General features: G+C 31.9%; 1 protein-coding gene and 1 long non-coding RNA gene across 2 annotated transcripts in view; both read right to left on the bottom strand.

Moving 5' to 3' along the window:
- Nucleotides 1-417: 417 nt before the first annotated feature.
- On the bottom strand, nucleotides 418-9,703 carry LOC111087198. Its single transcript, XR_002611917.1, has 4 exons — nucleotides 9,618-9,703; nucleotides 3,551-3,586; nucleotides 3,063-3,185; nucleotides 418-488 (listed from the first exon to the last, which is right to left on the bottom strand). It is a non-coding gene; the product is annotated as an uncharacterized LOC111087198 (long non-coding RNA).
- A 40-nt stretch (nucleotides 9,704-9,743) lies between these two features.
- LOC111087199 overlaps nucleotides 9,744-20,245 on the bottom strand; it is a gene marked incomplete at its 5' end in the record, with an annotated part of 183,551 nt that continues 173,049 nt past the window's right edge. The window contains 4 exons of the mRNA XM_022393042.1: nucleotides 9,744-9,761; nucleotides 9,799-9,878; nucleotides 17,813-17,935; nucleotides 18,869-18,904. Coding sequence (XP_022248750.1) covers nucleotides 9,744-9,761; nucleotides 9,799-9,878; nucleotides 17,813-17,935; nucleotides 18,869-18,904 — 257 coding nt within the window. The remainder of the gene's footprint in view (nucleotides 9,762-9,798; nucleotides 9,879-17,812; nucleotides 17,936-18,868; nucleotides 18,905-20,245) is intronic.

Genomic DNA, 20,245 nt, shown 5'->3' with positions numbered 1-20,245 from the left:
CATATTTTGTTTTTTGAAGGTATGAGTTCAAAATCAACAAGGAAAGGCTTTCAGGATTTTGAAGATAAGTCTACCTGATTTGAAAATATATGGTAGCTCATAATATTATTTATGCCCTATAAATAACTACAAGGTATTGATTAACTGTTACAGTTAATCCTCTGATTATTAGTTATATGTATAAAATATTATATAAAATACAAACTTACTGAAATTAAATGTACAAATAATCTCTTCCACTTTATAGTCTATGTCATGTTGACAGTTGAGACATGAATAAGGAAGAGATGGACAACTTGTAGAAGGTCCAGGTGGCAGGTAAGTTACAGGTGGTGGATAAGGTTCACAATGCTTTAATTTCTTTAAAATTGTTTCTTCATTTATTGAGTTATAATTTACAAGAGAGACTTGACTAATCAACTGCATGACGTCACATTTATAGCCAATTTTCCTTCTAGGATCCTTCACACCCAGTATGATATATAGACCTGAAAAAGTTTATTAATTAATTAATTATATTGTAAATATTAAAAAACATTGCTTTTGTTAACCTCATCATCTTAGATAGGTTTGTGGCAAATAACAGATTTACAATATTTAGTTTTTTTATGTTTAAGCATTACTCATTACAAAAGTGATGTGTACCAGTCTCTTCTGGTAGCTACACAATAGTTGAAAGCTTATATATATGTGCATAATTACAGCATACTTTAGCAAACTACCATACAGTAGAACTATACAGGGCAGAAACACTAAAATGAGATCACTGTTTGTGTTTATATGCATAGACACACATTGGGCTGTGCTTACCAAGCGTATCAAACCTCAATTTTTAGCATATATGTCTTGAAGCTTACTGATGACCAACTGGGACGTGTGGGCAGGGCAAAAGGGAATGGATATTTAAGGTAAAATTTCAAACTAAAAATAGTGTTGATGAAAAATTTGATATAAGCAGCAACAATATCATTACTATTTAACACAGTGAATGGAACTATAAAATTTAAACTAAACACATGATGGCTTATCTAAGTTGTAGGCTTACTTATTAAGCTAGGAGTTTTTATGATGATTGAGTTTGGTAATTAATTATTTTCATAATTAAGAAGAGATTAGCCTTAGGTGGCTATTGATTGGTGTTTCTATTGTGACTAATTAACTTTTAGTGATTAAATTTTTCTGCTCATATAATGTATTAGTCAAAATGTTGTTTCTATTTTCAGTGTTGACCATTAGGCTTTATATAAAAGGGAATGGTTTTGAACTTGTTGGTATGTGTAGTTTAAAATCATACTTGGTTTCTCATTGGCATTTATGTAGGAATTTGACCATGTTGCAGTGCTTTACATGATTGGTTGAACTTCCTAATTTATGTGGCATTAATAATCATTTACTTTTTTCTCCTTAGCTCAACTAGTAAGGACCTGCCCTTAATTACCTGATGCAAAAAATTCTTATTGCCTAGTTACAAAATTTGACTACTCTCAGGATTTTTGTAACCAGATTTTGGTGAGAACAGTTTTTATTTTTACTTTTAAAGCATAAACTATGAGACATGCTATATCATCATAATGATAATATTCCAGCTTTTCTTGTAACTTCTCTTGGTAATTGTTTTTAGAATCAATTTAGATATATTTTCACCTTAGTTCAAGAAGATAGGTAACTTCTACAGTCAGAACTACATGTTAGGATCTTGCTCTTATACTAGGACCATAAACAGTGATCTAAGCTAAGTCTTTTGGTGTTCTGTGACACATCCTATAAGTTTGTATAAGAAGATAACTAAAAAGCCTATTTTGATTTAGTTCATTATTCATTTTACTATCTTTTCCGAAAACTCTGAATTACTAACTACACAATGCAGTAAAATGTATAGAGGATTAAAAGTGTGATTCTTCCAATATAACTTTTTCAACAATAATATTTTCTTGGCACTCGTGCACAATGTAAAATAATATACAAATAACCCACAATGCTAAAATAGATACATAATTTATTTTTTTTTTTTAAATTCAGGCCAATCTGTGGCCTCTAAAATGCTGACTGTACATGTGACTCCGGATGATGATGTGGTAATGTCAAAATATGTATAATCAACATTTTATAGGCCATGGACTGGCCTGAATTAAAAAATATTTTTAATTGTGTTTCTATTTTAACATTGTGTGCTATTTATTTATTATAATTTTTTCGATTTTAAAGATGATGTTGTAATCCTCAATGAGTCATCATTACTGTGTTGTTATAATATTTCTTGAAGGAATACGTACCATAAAAAAACCATAGGATACAGAAAATATGAATGAAAACTTAACTAAGCTATTTTGTTCAGTAAATGCCTGAAAGAATAATGCATTTAGATATCATACCAAAGAAGTATTACCTCACATTACCATATAGAGGAAATTATGTTTATTGACTGAATTATCATCATACAGGTTTTATTACATAACATGTCTAACATGTTTTATTTCATACTGTGCAAATGTTTAAGTTGAATAAAATATGGATGTTAAATCTAGCCACAGAATTTTACAGTTTCTTTACAGTAAAAAATTATAAATTTCACTGTATAAATGAAAATTACACAAATTATCAGACTCATTTTTTCTAAAGTGAATGTTTATTGAGAAACATCTAAACAATAAACTAATTTGCAATGGATTTTAGAAGTACTGAAAGTATAAATATTATGAAAACATTGACTTATTGGGAGGTATGTACAAACATGAAAATCTTCACTAAAATGGGTCCTAAACAGTGATCCACTTCAATCATTTATATCAAGTTATTCTTTATTGATGGAAGACAAACAGAAAATATAAGAAATACCCATAATGATAAAGTACCTTATGTAAGGTTAAAAGATTAATTGATATGTTCTCAAAATATAATTTATTAAGCATTGCAAAAAATTAATATACCCATATAATATTATTTCTTTAATATAAAAACAAATATGTAATATGAAGGTGTTTTAAACACTAGTTCAAAAACAAGTTTTTCTCATAAAGTATAAGTGTACATATATGTTTAAACACTCATCACCCAAAACTTACCAGCTTTTAGTTGGTCACAACTACAGTTCTTTTTCACACTGTAGCTGATGTCAGATGCAAATTCATATTTGTTACCTTTGTAGAATTTGACAATAGCAAATTTCCCACAAGAATATACATATCCTAGAAAAAAACAATTTTATGATCAAGCTATGAAAAGATAAAACAGTTATACTAAAAAAGTAATCAATTAAGAAACAATACAGGTTAAATAAATAAAAGTTATTTATTGTAAAAGTAAAAAAATATTTCAAGGTAGTAATAAGCAACATCAGTTAATCTTTAGGTTTTATTGACACAAATACTTAGCCCACATTATTAAAGCAAACCATTTGAATTTGTATAATACTTAAAGTTATATTTTGTTATATATACATTTGTAAAATATGTGATGGTATGATTATATGAAATTTATTCTTATTGTTTCAGATGACTCAGAAAAAGGATAGATATTTATACAGATATCAAAATTACATGTGTTGATTTACCTGAATAGGGAAGTGTCTTGATGTCAATCTTGAGAACTAAAAAGATCAATATATCAAAAGATTTGAGAAGTTATAATTCATATTTATGTTTGGTTCAATTGGGAAGAAATACTTTTCTATAACTTAAAAAAAATGTTTTATTATAAAATAATCATATATGAAAATGAAACAATGAACAATTAATCATAAAATATATGAATATCTTAACTCTACCTTCATGAAAGTTATGTTTCAAAGTAAAAACAGACCATGTCTCAATGTTTAAATATCTGAAGTTGTCTTTCACTCATTGAATATATCTTTTTACAAGGCCTGGCATGGCCCAGTGTTCAGGATGTTCGATTCACAATCTGTGGGGGAAAAAGCACAGTGGAGAGTCTGGAGGAATAACAACACCGCAGACAGTGCAATGGGTGACCACAAAACCCTATTTTGAAAAGCATACCATATCGATTTATTCAATACAAGGCATGAAAGGGAAGGGCAGCTATCCCCTTCTGCTATACCCATGTAGTCTATGGATGAGTACGGTCCAGGACGAGGAGATTTTTAGAAGCAAATATATCACAAGAATAAATCTACAAATGATTTTGTGGGAATCCCTATCTACGCAGTGTGCATTACATGGAACCATAATTTAAAAATTGACATGGTCTTACAGTGCGGGATTGAGTGATTAACCCTATCACCCCAGGTATCCTTTACTGCACATGACACAAGGTTTTAGTGTCTTACATTCAAAATTTCATTAAACTACTTTTTGTTTATGTTATACCAATTGAAATACCATAAACTGGTAGCTAATAATCCATATTTTAATAATATACAAATTTTAAGTTCTTAATTCTTCAAGGCATAATTTAAAAAATCCTGAATTTCCACTAGTGTGACCCACATGACACATTTTCTATTAGCATGTCATCATCCCTATTTTATCAACCACCCCTCGAAAAAGTATGAATTTCAGCATAGAATACTCTCTATAAAATAGTTACCGCTCAAACAAACCATACTTCTTATAGCCTTCAATATTGTTTGGTTACACAGCTATCAAAAAAAAAAATCAGACCCCCTCCTGCCACACCCACCTGTTACATCCTCTCTTAAACAATTCATTGATAGTTCTCTCTTATGTTTTATTATATATTACCTATAATCAATAGAAAGTGAAGGTTTTCATCTATCAAATGATGTATTGTACAACATTGTGTTCTGAAAAGAATATCGTTAAGTTCACTCACAGTACAAGATTCATTCCCATGGAAAAGTTAACAACTAGCTTCGTTGAAATTGTACCAGCTCTTGTCACACAGTTAAAAAGCCATAAAAATTTTGAGAGTTAGGGGAATTTGTCTATTTTTGCATGTTATTAGTCTATATTCTTTGGTGCCTTATTTAATTAAATAAAAATTATTAAGTGCATAACTATAATTACTATAAAAAATCAGGCTTAACTATCCTCGACAATGGAGGGCAAGAAAAAAAAAGATTTGGTAAGTACTTTATTTTTTTGTTTTTCATATTTCATATTTATAATTATAAAAGTAACTAAAATCTAAAATTACAGATCTTTTTAAGTTATTTAAGATGAGATTAAGTAAAATAAGTAATAGTAATAATACAATTAAAATGGTTCCCGAGGCATGCATATGAGCAGCTCGTGGGTAATGTAATTTGTTAGCATAACATGAGCTGCACGTTCCCCCGAGTGATTTATAATGGCACAGATAGTAGTCAGACATGGTTCAAAGGGCAATAAAACAATAAAATTTAATTATAAATAGATGTATAATGTTACGTACCTAGAGCTACTTAGGATAAATGAATGCAATTTTATGTTACAATTTGAAGTCATTCTAGAAAGAAAAAAAAATGGGTAATTTAGGTTTATTTCGATTGTTTTTTTGGTTGTTATGAGGTTGATCAAATTGACTAATCCCATTTTGAGATAGGGTAGAGAAAATAACAGATAAACTATAAAGTATTACTGAAAAAAACGTTTGAAATGCATTTTAGGGATTACACAAAGGAAATTTGAGATTTTTGAGATGAGGAAAAGTGTTTTTAATTTTGACTTGAAAATTACTTTGCACAAAGACTATTCAAAACAAGTACTCAATATGTTCATGGATAAATCTTTATTTTATTAAAAATACTTCACTAAAAAATGTGATTTTTTATATATGAAAGACTTGTAATGTTAACTGAAAGACTGCAAAATTTTGTGAAGATATATATACACTATATTGAGAATTAGAAGTATTAAATCTATTTAGACTCTAATGGAGTACAAAGAGGTCACATGGTCAGTCAAATTGACCGAGCCCGTGTTGGGAGAGTAAAATAATTCCTGGTCAGGCACCACTCACCACAGAGCATGATGCAGATAATGAGTAGCAACAAAAAAAGAGAAAAAAGGCCCCTGAATAGGAAAAAAAAGAGTAATAAAAGATAACTTACCCAGTCAAAGTTGCACTGAAGTTTGAAGAATGGCTACAGGCAGAAGACGATAACCCGAAGATGAAGATACCACAATTCAATGCAAGTAGTGAGAGACAAATGTCTGATTGAAGAATTTCCTTTAAGGGACAAATGAAGATGGGATACCAAGAAAAACGTAAAGTGTCATATTTGTTGAGAAGACACCCAGAACAAAGTATGGGAGGAAGACAATAAAGAAGAATAATCCAATTAAAACACATACACAATTGCGAGGATGGAAGAAGAAAGATCATGAACAGAGGATGTCTGCCAAGGAATAAAGAGGCGGGGAAGTGCACCACAGAAGGAAGCCATGCAGGCAATATAACAACAAAGAGCATATGCAGCACAAAGAAGTATATTCAGATCAGATTGACGATAAAGGTGGGAGATAGAAGAAAGGGAAATCAGTGAAAAGGAGGAGTTAATCTCTCGAGCCGCTGACATTTTAGGGAGGAAAGAAAGATCTGGATAAAGAAGAAGATACTTGGAATGATAAATAATATGTAAAACATGATGCCAAATAAGTCTGACCTCCAATGTCCACAGGCTAAGAGGACAAGGAAATAAGTCTTAAGGGAAAGGTGGAGCAAAGAGAATGTGGAGAGAGGTTTGAATGGAGGCAAAGTGACACAGTGAAGGACCACATTAACATCCCAGTCCAGAAGGACAGCTTGCCAAGGTGGATGATGAATATGGAATGAATGCATCAAAAGAGAAAGAGCAGGAGAGGTAAACATTCTATTGTATCAAGAAAACAAAATATAAGGGACAAAGCCACCTAATAACCTGAGATCAAGGACACAAGAAGACCCTAGATCAAAAAGCAAAGTTAGGAAATCTGCAATATGAGGAACAGAGGGTCGATCAGTTGAAAACCCTTGACCCAAAAATCAATGGCAAAAAAACATTCCATTTATGTCGATAAACCTCCCTGGTAGAAGACTGAATGGAACTAGCTAGAAAAGAAGCTACCTCTGGAATAAGCCAGATCTCCTCACCAGGGACTGGACAAAAACCAGGCATGAAGACAGAGGACAGGAAGGGTTGGATAAAATACTGGTGACAGGAAGGGTTGGATAAAATACCGGTGACAGAAGTTGACAAAGAAAGTACAGAGGAAGAAGAAGAGGTAACGAAGTTTGGAGCTAAAGTAGCTGCAGGAACCATGGTTGAGCCAGCCAGTAAGGAGCAATCAGAAGGACCTGACATGGAGTGGCATGGATGATTGAAATCATCCTGTGAAGAAGTCGAATGGGAGGATAGACATATAGGTATTTGTTGGTCCAATCCTGACTGAAAGCATTGACAGCCAGAACAAGAGGATGAGAGACCAGAGACCATAACAGAGACAATTTGGAGTTGTGCTGTGTGGCAAATGCATCCAAATGAGGAGTATCTCACTGAAGACAAAGCCACTGGAAAATGAGAGGATCAAGAGACCATTCTATCTGATAAACTTTGTCTGGACAAAAAAGCCAATCTACAACAAGATTGAAAGCACCCAGGACATTGCATGCAATGATATGAATATTGAGCATGTGGGCCCAAAAAAGAAGGTCCAAAGTATCAAAACAAAGGGATCTAGAACAGGTTCCACCATGGTGATTGAGATAAACAACCACTGTATAATTGTTGGAATGGATCTTTAACAGATGATTTCTGGCCAGATGGGGAATATGAACCAATGCACAATGTACAGCAAGAAGCTCCAGGATGTTGATATGAAAAGACCTATTGGCCATAAACCAATGTCCCAAAGCCTCCTGTAGATTGACCCATGTCCCCAAGCTCTGAAGGTACACGTCTGTGAAAATGTGTAATTACAGACATTGGAGGAGGAAGCAGGACACCCGCTGACGAAAGAAATTACTGTTAGAGATAAATCACTTTAAAAAACTTTTTACTTTTTATATCCTCAGCATTGTTTCAAACAAGTGCTCTTTTCAAGCTTGTTTCTGGCTTAAAAAGGAGCACTTGCCCAAAATGTCTCCTAGAAAATAAAATGAAAGTTATTTTTAAGGTGATTTATCTCCAACAGTGTAATTACATACTACAGAAGCACATAAGTAGTTGCTGCTTGCCTTCCTGGAATCAGTGGTTCACTATTAGGGATAATAACAAACTATTTGAACTGCATACATATTGTGATGAAACTCCATTACTGAGGGAGAAAAGCCTGTGCTTCAGATAGTGCTGAGCTCCTCTACAGAGTTAATCATAATTTATTTAATCAATTTTCTGTATGGTCTATAACATGTTGGAGGGATTTTGTGTTTATTTTTAGCTTTATTAATAGCTATTGTTTACCATATGATTAGATATAGATTTAATTACTACCAACTGCTCAATTATGATATAAATGCATCTGCCATGTGTTTATATACAGTGCTGAGTTACTAAATGTGTAGGTTTAATACAAATTATCTTGTTTTAGTTTCAAGTATAATGTCAGTATGCATTTTATTTTCCTAACCATAACATATAATGTGTTTATTTATAGGCTTAGCTCTGTGTTGATTATAGCCCTAGTGCTTAGTTTTAATTACATTAGAGTTACTGTGAGTTAATTATAAGTACAGAATTATCATAAAAATATATTAAGCTCAACTTAATTATAAAATATGGTGAAGCTTCATTCTGAGAAAAGGATTAATCTATTGGTAAGATCAGTCTTGGCGTTAACTACCTGAAGATTGATTGTGTGGATATGGAACCAATGGCCAAAACAACTTAAGATCTACAAATTGTACCAAACAGTACAACACAGAGAAAACATCACATTCTATTACTAGAGGGTAGAAACAACATGGAGATGCCTAGTTACCAGTTATAAATTATAAATAGAACTAATCAGCATAAATCCTTGAGGGATGGTGGCAAGATGACAGAGAGAGGGTATATTTCTAGCCAATAGATCATAAAAATATCCTCTTTCTGTCTCTATTGGCCAGTGTAGACCCACCCCATGAATTGCAGCCCATTCTAATAGGCTACTGGCCTGCTGTCACTCACTTGTCTGAAATTCTATATAGTACATGGTTAATGTACTGTATACAAATACTATGTACAAATAATGGTTCATTCAAAAATAGTGCCCAGATGGGTGCCCACAGAAGTAAGAGAGATTGGGTATGCAGTGGTGGACCTTAAATGTCCAGCAGAAAAAAAATTATTTTGATATAATAAAAAATATTTTTAGAAATAGAAAAGGCATGTTAGTACAAACCACTTTAAACTCTCTATTCATACTAATTTTCATTTCATAATATTTAAACCCATAGTATTGAGCATATTTGTAAAATACTGCATAATATTAAGTTTTCTTTAATATCAGTATCAAATCTGCTGCTAACTACGAATACATTTTTCAAAGGATTAAAAAAAACTGATATATTTATTGAAAAAATTGAAAATGCAAAATTGTGAAATTTACAATATATCTTGGCTCATGATACAGTGTATGCTCTATAAATAACTACAAACTATTTTTAAACAGCTCTACTTAATCCTTCGATCCTTAGCTACATATATAAAGTATTATATAAAATACACCCACAAAACATTTTATGATCTCTGAACTTACTGAAATCAAATGCACAAATGGTTCCCTTCAGTTTATAGCCTATGTCATAATGGCAGTTGAGACACGAATAAGGAATTGAAGGGCAATCTGTGGATGGAACCGATGGTACGCAAGGTTCACCATATTTTAGTTTATTTTCAATTGCTTCTTCATTTCTTGAGTTATAATTAACAAGATGGACTAAGTCCGTCAACTTCACAGCACCATATTTGTAGCTAACTTTACTCCAATGGTCACTCACACTCAGTAAGATAAAAAGGCCTGAAAGAAATGTATTATTAAATGATAATTTAAATAAATCTGAGATTGTAAAGTAAATGTATTACATCACATTACTTAGAAAAACACTATGTCATATTAATAATGAGCATTACTTTTCTAAACTTTATTAACCTATTCTGTCAATAGTAAACATTAGCTGTTCAATGACCAGTTTTTTTATTGTATAAAATGTTACCTGATAGGTGTAGCTTTACTTTATACAAAACTTTTAAAAACAAGCCTCTTTTGTTATTTACACAACAGCTGTTGTTTTATAAATATGTATTATCATAGCATAATGATAGACTTTAGTAAATTACCACATAATAGTAGTAAACTGTGTATAAACATCAAAATGAGATGAATATTTAAAGCAATATTTAATGTTAAAAAGAGAATGTTGATGAAAAATTTGGTAAGGCAATAATATAGTTATCACTTAATGCATCAGATAGAATTACTGTTTTTAAATAACACATGTGAGTGCTTAACTAAGTCATAGTCTTAATTATTAATTTAGAGTTTTACGTTAATTAAATTAGTTGACTGCCGTTTTCTTTATTATGAAATAATTAGACTTAGGTGGCTATTAAGTGTTGTCCCAATTATGAATAATTACTACTTATATATTTATTGAATTTTGTACTAATATAACAGTCAATATAGTTTAAGATAAGGAGAATTATGTTTTCTAGCTAATACTATTGTCATGTATTGGTGATTGTGTTTCTACTTTTATGATTGGCCATTAACCTCTATTTAGAACTGAATTTTTTTTAACTCATTCGTTTTTTTGTAACTGTAATACAATCTATCTTTGAATTGTTAACGTGTGGAATTAAAAGTCATCCATGATTTCTTGTAAGCATTTACATGGGAATGTTGTCCTGTTGCAGAGCTTTATGTAGAACCAACTAAATAATGAAGTAATAGTAGTAATTCAGGTCTTGCTCCTTAGTTTGCCATAGCAGGTTACTAGCTGATATTGAAGTTTTAAAATATGTCATTCTTTTATGTTAGGTATCATTTCATATTGAATTTATTACACAATATGTCATTTTGTTTCAGTAGAATCAGTTAAAGGATTTATATCTTATCTTAATAATGAATTTTGTAGTATATTTCATTTTGTATTCCAATATTGTTTTCTATGGTATTTAAAAGTAATCCACTGTCCATGCAAAATGTGATTGTTCATAAAAAAAGAGTAAAGTTAACATGGTCTATGACCACGTTGCAAGTTTGAAGATGATTGGTTTTACAGTTAAATTTAATTGCCAGGAGAAGTGTGATATACATTTTTTTCTACCTGTTTCAGTGAGACAGAAGTTTTTAAAATTTTTTGTTTATTTAGTTTCTGTGCTGTAATGGCAGCCACACATGGTCTAGAAGTAATTAAGACTACCTTGTTCTAGTTGCTTTGTTCTCTATAGTTGGTAATGTCTATTCTGCCCAAGAGAATATTGCAGTAGTACATAGCACTTAGGTTAAAAGGCTGGCAGAGTATGACACCAACTAAAAGTAACAGATGACAACAAAGGTCACAAGGTGGTACTATTGAGTAAGAAAATAAATTTACTTGTTGAATTCTAACATGTTTTTATTATTCAGTTATACAGGAGATTACAAAGCGATGAGTTAATATATTAAGATTATCATGCTTAGTTTGAAGTTTATCCCGAGAGAAAGAATACAGAGTTTGTATATTGACTGTCTTTTCAAATGCTCAAGTACATATGCTGCATCTTCTTTCTTTTTTGTTTGTTCAATGATAAAGATTGTTTTCATTTTTTGTAATTTTGTCCAGTTTCATTATTTTAAACAAACTAGGAATATACAATTAAGTTACTTGATCAGAATCAATGTCCTTATTTCCTGAATGAATTTACAGTTATTTGTGGATCTATGTATCTCATACTTCTCATGAAATCAGTAGTTTTATCTCAAAATATTACAAGTAGGTAGGAAGCAAAGTTTCTAGTGTTCTACTATCATGATTTAATGCATTGTTTCTGAAATGATAATTTGCACTCTTTGAGTTTAAAGGAACCCTTTTACTTAAAGAATAGCCTTATTCTAGACTCAAGAACAAAAGGGACATTTATGTTCAAAGAAAGATGATGGTATGGGAGAATTCCTATCTTGGAAACAGGACTTTTACTGATGTTGCAAACATCCATGACATGAATCAGCTGGGAACTGCTGATTCAAGGAGAATAGCCCACATCTGATGCATCCAGACTACTCAAGCAGACAATATTCCTAAGAAGCAACCTCAGCAAAAAAGAAGTACAGATGACTAAAGTTTGTTGAAATGTGCTGGTATTTGGGAAAGGTCTCTAGTGAACTCACAGGCTGTCTTCAGTCGGAGCACAGCAGTGAGGCTCTGGTCAAGACCACAGGCAACTAGTGGACAGAAGCTGGATGTGCACTGATGGACAATTTCCACCAATCAGAGTTGTCTTCCTGTAAAGTGAGGTAACAGGCACCCATGGATGAAAACTGTAATCTATGGAGCAAGGCACCTTTCAGGATGAAAAGATTACATGCAACATAAGCAATATTTCATGACACCTGGGACTTGCAGGGTTGTACAACAAACCAACTCAACTAGCTCATTGGCTTGTAGACATTGGCTTGGGATCAACCTCCCAATACAGTGTCAGATCCCTTGTGAATGGTTTCCATCTACTGAGAACATCGGTGGCATTTTCTCATGGCGACTGTCAGGATTATGAGAGAGAAAAAGACAGGCTTTGGCCTGGTTCACAGGGCCCTGTAAATGAAACCATATAGATAATACCACTAATGTTTATGAAGACAGCAAGAAAGGATCTGAATCAGTTTCTGAAATAGTCTCATGAACAAGCTATATAATGCCTGGCCCTGAGCTTAGATGGTCTGGAGCTTGAAATTGTTCAACATTTGGAAGAGGAGTAGCAAGATGACTAGGAAACTGCTGTGTATGATCTGCATTGCTAATTTGAACAAATGGAGAATCAGGTGATCCATTGGGCTGAGTTAAAGGTTCAGAAAAGGACTGGCATCAAAGAACTGGCTGCCTATATAAACAAGCTTTGCTAATTGCATTCGAAGACATATCTGCCAATAGTCTTCACAGATCAGGAAAACATCTTGGTTGATAGGTTCATCAAGGAACTTTCTAAGGAGCATGTGCAACAGCATCTGTGAGTGAGGGACATCCTCACTCTCCTGGATATAATGCTCATTGCTACATGCATTGATGCCCTCCCTCTGCTGCAAAAAGATGCATGTCTGAAAACATGCAAAGGTTCTTGTTGCTTCAACACCTTGGATCTTCTTTCCAGATACTGGCACATGGAGCTGGGCAATAAAAGCAGGACTAAGCTTGCTTTAAAAACAAGAGATGGTCTGTGCAAATTCAACTTCGTGCCATTTGGCTTGTGTAATGCACTAGCTAGTTCTGAGTAGCTGATGGAGCTTACAGTCAAAGAATTGCAATGGAAAAAATTGCTGTTGTGTGTTGAAAATGTTTTAATGTTTGATTGTAGTTTTGAGCCCACATCTGAGAACCTGAACATGGTATTCCAGTGCATATGAAAGGTAAGTTTGTAATTTAAACTAGTGAAGTGTTTGTTCAAATAAAAGAAGGTAGAATTCCTCAGTCTAGTCTGAATGGACCAAGATAAGATAGCTGGGTGAGAGACTGGCCTTTACCTGTGACAAAGGAAGCAGTCAGCATTTTCCTTGGTTTTGCACTGTTTCAGGTTTTGTAAGGCCAGAATCTTTACAATAGGTGTCTGTGAATAGTTGGCAATAACTTTCAACTATGAATAAACAAGCAAACAGTCTACTTGTTTTAATATAACATATTAAAATAAGTCCAACGTATATATATATAAATGTTCATTATACTGTTGGTTATTACAGTTGTATCCAGAGCTTTAAATAATTGTCTCTCTTTTTGTCAAAGTCCACACAGACTGGTTTAGCTCTTGAGAACACAGTTTGACAAGACAAATTTTCTTCCTGCTCTGTTATTACAAGACAGTCTGTGATAATTTCACTTTAAAATCACTACTATAACTATTAATTATCACAGTTGTATCCAGAACTGTAAATAATTGTCTCTTTTTCATCAAAGTTCACACAGGCTGGTTTAATTCTGTCAGAATTAAAATATATATATATATATATATCACTTTCCTTTTTCCAACTGTCAAATAGAAAGGCTTTTAGTTATATTTCCTAATAGTATAAACATATACTATGTTGTTGTTGATTCTTCTCCAATGGGTGTCTGTGACTTGTTAGTGACAAATTCAATGATGAATAAACAGCACACACTTCACTTGTTTTGAAAATAATATACATATTCAGAACAAGTTACCATATGTACAATAAATTCTTCAACACTATAGATATTATGGATATATTATAAATACCATACATGTAGTTCTCTCTTTCTTGTCAAATATCCACTTAGGTCTATTCAATTACTTTAGAATTGCAGTTGACAAGTCAAACTATGTTCTCTATTTCTACTGCACTAGTATTCTCTGCGATTCACTTACAATCGTGGCGCAAGTTACCATAATCATTTGGTCTTCTTTCTTCTGAAGATCCTCTGTTCCTTTTGTCAAAGTGCAGTCAGGCTGATTCAATTACTTTAGAACCACACTTTGATGGAATAAAATTATTTTTCTTATCTTCTTTTCTACTGTTAGTTTCACTCTAACATATTAAACATTAGGCCTTTGTCAATCGTCAGGCCTATCACTTCTACGGTAGTTAACTTCACACTAACTTTATTCTCTTTTGTTATTATCTGGCTGCTTCTGTCTGTTGTTATCTGTCTGTCTGCTGCTTCCTGCTTGTATTACATTATTTATATCTTCATTACCTAATCATTACCTATTCTCGATGTCAATATATTGCACATGACGTTCAATATTCTCAAAATCAAGGAATTATTAACAAAATTCCTACAATCATCTGCTTTTAACTGTTATTATAATAAAGACTACACAATAATAAAACATTTACTAACAAAACTAAATTAATCAATAATATCTGATCGAAACAGTCTTTTATATCATGACAAATTCTATAGAACATAATTGACAAAACAAATTATTATTCTCTACTTTATTATTACAATACAATCTGTGAATATTCCACTTTAAAAATAGCTACTAGACACTCTTTATGGCTGAACTCACAATCTTGCAGTCTATCTAGATCTAACTATATCAATCAGCATTTCTAAGTACCCACAGTCAGATTTGATGGGTTTAATATTTGTAAGGTTATACTAAACCATACTGCAGACTTGCATCTATACATACTCCACAATAGTAAATTTTGGTTTAGACCAACCACACTATCTCATAGGATGTCTGCAACACTGCATCAGTATCTTTGGTAAATAAAGTAATGTTATTTTTATTTCATTTATCATACATTGGCTAAATACTAATAAATACACAATATATGGTGAAAACAATTTGTTACTTCCATGTAAGATCATTATGTTTAGTTTGATGAAAGTCTATGAAAAAAAAACTGTGGGACTAAGCACAGCCAAGTAGAAGTGATTGTTTTTTTTGTGTGTGTGCACAGGTACATATGCTGTGTTTTCTTTTTGTTTATTCAGTAATAAAGATTATTTTCATTTTTACCATTGTTAAGGAAATTTGGAATTGTGCTGTCAACAAAGCAGAAAATTCCACTGAAAATTATATGAATTAGAAAATTTTAAATTTTATTAAGCAAGTGATAAAAGTTTAGGTTTTGTTCATTATCAAACACAAAGCTACACAATGGGCTACCTATTCCATGCCCACCACAGGTACTGAAACCTGGTTTTTAGTGTTGTAAGCCTTCAGACTTACTACAGAGTCACTTGGAGGCAAAATTTTAGGTAACAATAATTTTGGAAATATACTCATACAGAATGATGACAATTTGTTTGGGAGTGTATAACAATGTGCTTAGCAATTAACTTTGATTTTAAAAGTTTTATAATTCATATTTACATTAGGTTCAACTGTATAGACGTTTTGATGTCCATCTTCAGAACATGGGAAATAAGTTATGTAGAAATGAGAGTTTAGGTTAAGTCCTGTTGTCTGCATGAAACACTGCCAAGAAATAATGTACTTTATAGTGGGTTTCTGAAGACAGTAAACCCAAGAAGGGAATTATGTGAGGTGGTATAAGCAACATAGTTATCTTAATTCATGTTGCCTCCATTTTCTAATGACAGATATTATTTCCAATGTTTCAGTATCATATACATATATATATTAGGCTGTCAAGAAATCCATGTTGCTCTTTTTAAAGATGAAAAACCCAAACAACTTGTATATCAAAACAAAACATTTATTAAATGAAATAGTCTTCATTCTTATCACTGATGCTTTTCCATCTTAAAATCAGGTTGTTAATGCCTTGATTAAAGAAATCACTTGCTTTTGAAGCAAAAAACATGTTGATATCCTCTTTAACACCTTCCACATTTGCATACGTTTTCCCATTAAGATGGTGTTGCAGCAAACGAAAAAGACTATAATCTGATGGTGCCATATCTGGAGAATATGGTGGGTGGAGGAGAACTTCCCACTCAACTTCATAATCTTGTGTTGCATCAAACGTGCCACATGTGGACATGCATTGTCATGGAGAAAAAGAACAGCTTTCTGATTGATGAGTGAAGGGCGTTTTTGATGAAGGGCTTGATTTAAACATTCCAGTTTCTGACTATAGATCTCTGCATTGACAGTTTGCTGTGGATTGAGGAGTTCAAAATAAATTACTCCTTTGATGTCCCACCAAATGCAAAGCATGACTTTCTTTCTGCTGATGAAGTCCAGGTTTTTGGGTCTGAAGTGGTTTTTGTCTAGGACTGAGCCATTGTTTTTGGCATTTAATATTTGCAAACAGAATCCATTTTTCATCACCAGTGACAATTCTGTCCAAAAATGGTTCACACACATTAAGAGATGAAGCAATGTTCAGAAGATGGAAACGATGATCATTGGAGAGTTTGTGAGGCACCCAAACACCTTCTTTAAGGTGTTTTCCTATATTTCTTAGATGTTTACATATTGTTTCATGAGAGACATGCAACTTCAGGGCCATTTCATGAGTGTGTTGCCTTGAGTTAGACTCAACAATCATCTTCAGAGCATCAATATCAATTACAACATGTCAGTCCCTACCATCACAGTTTTTAAGGCTAAAGTCCACTGAATGAAATTTGCTGAACTATCATTGACACTTAAGAACGTTGAAAACATTTCTATAAACTTATTTGATATTCTCTGTGGCTACAGAGGTGTTGTTTCCCTTCTTGTATTCAAACAGCATTACATGCAGAATGTGTGTCTCCTCATGTGCCATCACTATAAGGGATTAGAGTATACTAAACTTTACACATTATATAGGCTACACTAACGTGATGTTTAGGTGGCTCATTTAACTATTATACATGATGTACGTTTTTTGTGGGTGGTTAATGAAAGTGTTCCAAAATGTGACATTAATTTCTTGATGATTTAATATATTGATGTATTGAAACTGTTCCTCATTTTGAAGTCATGAATTATAACAGTTTATTGTCTGTGTTCTTCCAATTGATTGTTATTAATAGGTAAAGTCTCATGTTTTAGATTTATGGCAAAATCATCTTCTTATGTCTATACTCTCACATAAACTTAAACAGAAACAGTCATGTATATCCAAAACGTTTGTCTAGTCAGAAGGACTGCCACATATGAATTCAGCCATTATATTAAAATAAAATTCATATAGCATTACAAACAAGAATGTACTTATGCTATTTTTTGTCATATATAAGAGTAATTAAATACTGCTACAATAAAAAATTTTTATGATAAAGTATAAGTTGTAAATTTTATATGATTATACATTCATCCACCAAAACTTACCAACTTTCAGTTGATCACAGTAGCAGTTCTTTTTCACATTGTAATAAATCTCAGATTCAAAGTGATACTTGTTACCTTTGTAGAATTTGATAATTACAAACTTTCCACATGAGTATCCATATGCTACAAAAAACAGTTTTATAATCAGGACAATTTCAAACTAAAAAAGATTAAAAAAATAATTTAAAAAATCAATTGATTAAGAAACAAAACAGGTTAAATCAATAAAATTTCTTAATTGTAAAAGTAAAGAATATTTCAAAGTAGTAATAACTGACACCATTTAATCTTTAGATTTTACTGCCACAAATACTTAGCCCATATTATTAAAGCAAACCATATTTATATTTTATACATACATACATAGATATATATATAATGTGAATTTCTATGACATTAAAAGTTATACTTTGCATTTGTAAATATATATGCATTTGTAAAATATTGGTAAAACTACATGTCACCTACAAATATGTAAGCACATGGGAATTTCAGCAAGAAGTGGATGTAAGTTAAGTAATCCACCCAAGTCTTATAACTAATTACACAGTGAGAATAATATCCACCCCATACTTCTAGAAAACTTTAATATTCTCAACCTTGGAACCATAGATTACAAACTTTTTATTAAAGAAAGACTCTCTATTTTCAATTATCATACAACACTTAATAATAGTATCATTAATGCAATCAATTGTAGATTGTAAGTGTTTATACTTATATTTAAACCTTTTTCCATAATAGTTTCTCTTAACAATGTTATTTATTAAATGTGTATGCCACACATTTTATTGAACATTCCATTACATTGTTACTATGTAAATCTGTTTTTTTAAACTTCTGACTGAATACAGGAACTTGCTCAATCATAATGTTGGTTTTTGTAGTTCGAATATCATGAACTAACTTTTTTTTATGAGATATTAACGCTGATGATGGAATTTAAGTAAATTCTGTAACATTTGTATTAAAGATGTTTTTTTTATTCTTATTGTTTTATATGATTCGGAGAAGATATACATTTAAATGGATAAAAACTTATATATGATGGCTTACCTGAACTAGGAAGTGACTTGATGTCAATCTTGAGAACTAAGAAGATCAAGATATTAAAATATTTGGAAAGTTTTACAATTCTTATTCATATTAGGTTTAACTGCACAAAAACATATTTGTATAACTTTAAACAAACGTTTTATTGCAAAATAACCATTTATAACAATAAAATAATTATAATTTAACAGAAAAAATTCAAGCACATCTTAACATTACCTATATAAAATTTATGATACAAACAAAATAAAAACAAACAAATTTTAATGCTTGGTGTCTTTAACCTATTACATTTTTCAATTTTAGAATTAAAATGAATTTCAAGCAGGTTTTGTTTGTTTGTTATGTACAAAGTTAACCCATGGACTATCTGTGCTCTGCTCACTGTTGATATAAAAGCCTAATTTTTATTGTGAAGAGAAGAACTAAAAGCTACTGATGAGCCACTAGGGGACTTCAAACAGGTACTAATATTCAAAATACTTTAAGTCTTTTCTTGTTCATTTGTTGTAACACTTTATCAAATCATGTGACTTTTGGTTCTAAATGTCTTTCATGCAATGCATAACATGTATTATCCTATCAAAAGTTCTCTCTCCCATCTTACACATAACTTAGTGAGCAAGTACCAGGGAAACTGCATAAGCTCTGCTTCTCTGTCACATGCTAGATTTTTTTGTTTGCAGTTTCATATCATAACACGTTATACGAGTTGTGGTTCTGGGGATATGGGTGGGAATGTATTTCAGAGGTAAGTGCCTATTTGAAGTACATTTAATTCTATAAATATAAATTCTAATAAGGTAGACTTCTAAAATACTGTAGGCCAAAATATGTATATTAACTCTCACAGTCATGTTGAATGACTCCATGACCTCTTTGTACTCATTTAATCTATATATATATAAAAGAGGAAGTTTGTTTATTTGTTCGCTATAGGAAACTAAACGGTTGAACTTACAAATTTTAAAATAACTGCTTGGTAACCAGTTTTTTACAAGAAATTTAATGGTCTATTTATTTTGTATTTGGTGTAATATTTAATGACAAAATTAACAATTAATGATTATTGTGCCATTTTTTTGTAATAAACATACAAACAAGCACGTTTTGCACAAAAAAGCGTTATGACGGGAGACACTCACATCACTTTGCTGTCAATTCAGTATCTCCAAAAACAGTTTTCTTTAAATAGTGCTAAGTGGTTTCATAAGTGATTTAGTAACTTTGTGAATTGCAAATTATTGTTTAGTGATATAGGTGATTATGCCACCCAAGAAACGCCCTTTCTATGGAAAGTCTTCTGCAGCTAAAAGAATACAAGCACAAAGAGCAGCTGAAACAGAAGAAAAACGCAATCCAAGACTTCAAGCACAAGCT

This window comes from Limulus polyphemus, unplaced genomic scaffold (genome assembly GCF_000517525.1).
Source record: "Limulus polyphemus unplaced genomic scaffold, Limulus_polyphemus-2.1.2 Scaffold1863, whole genome shotgun sequence".
Classification (NCBI taxonomy): domain Eukaryota; kingdom Metazoa; phylum Arthropoda; class Merostomata; order Xiphosura; family Limulidae; genus Limulus; species Limulus polyphemus.
The sequence above is the reverse complement of the archived record's forward strand: the minus strand, read 5'-3'. Positions and strand labels throughout refer to the sequence as shown.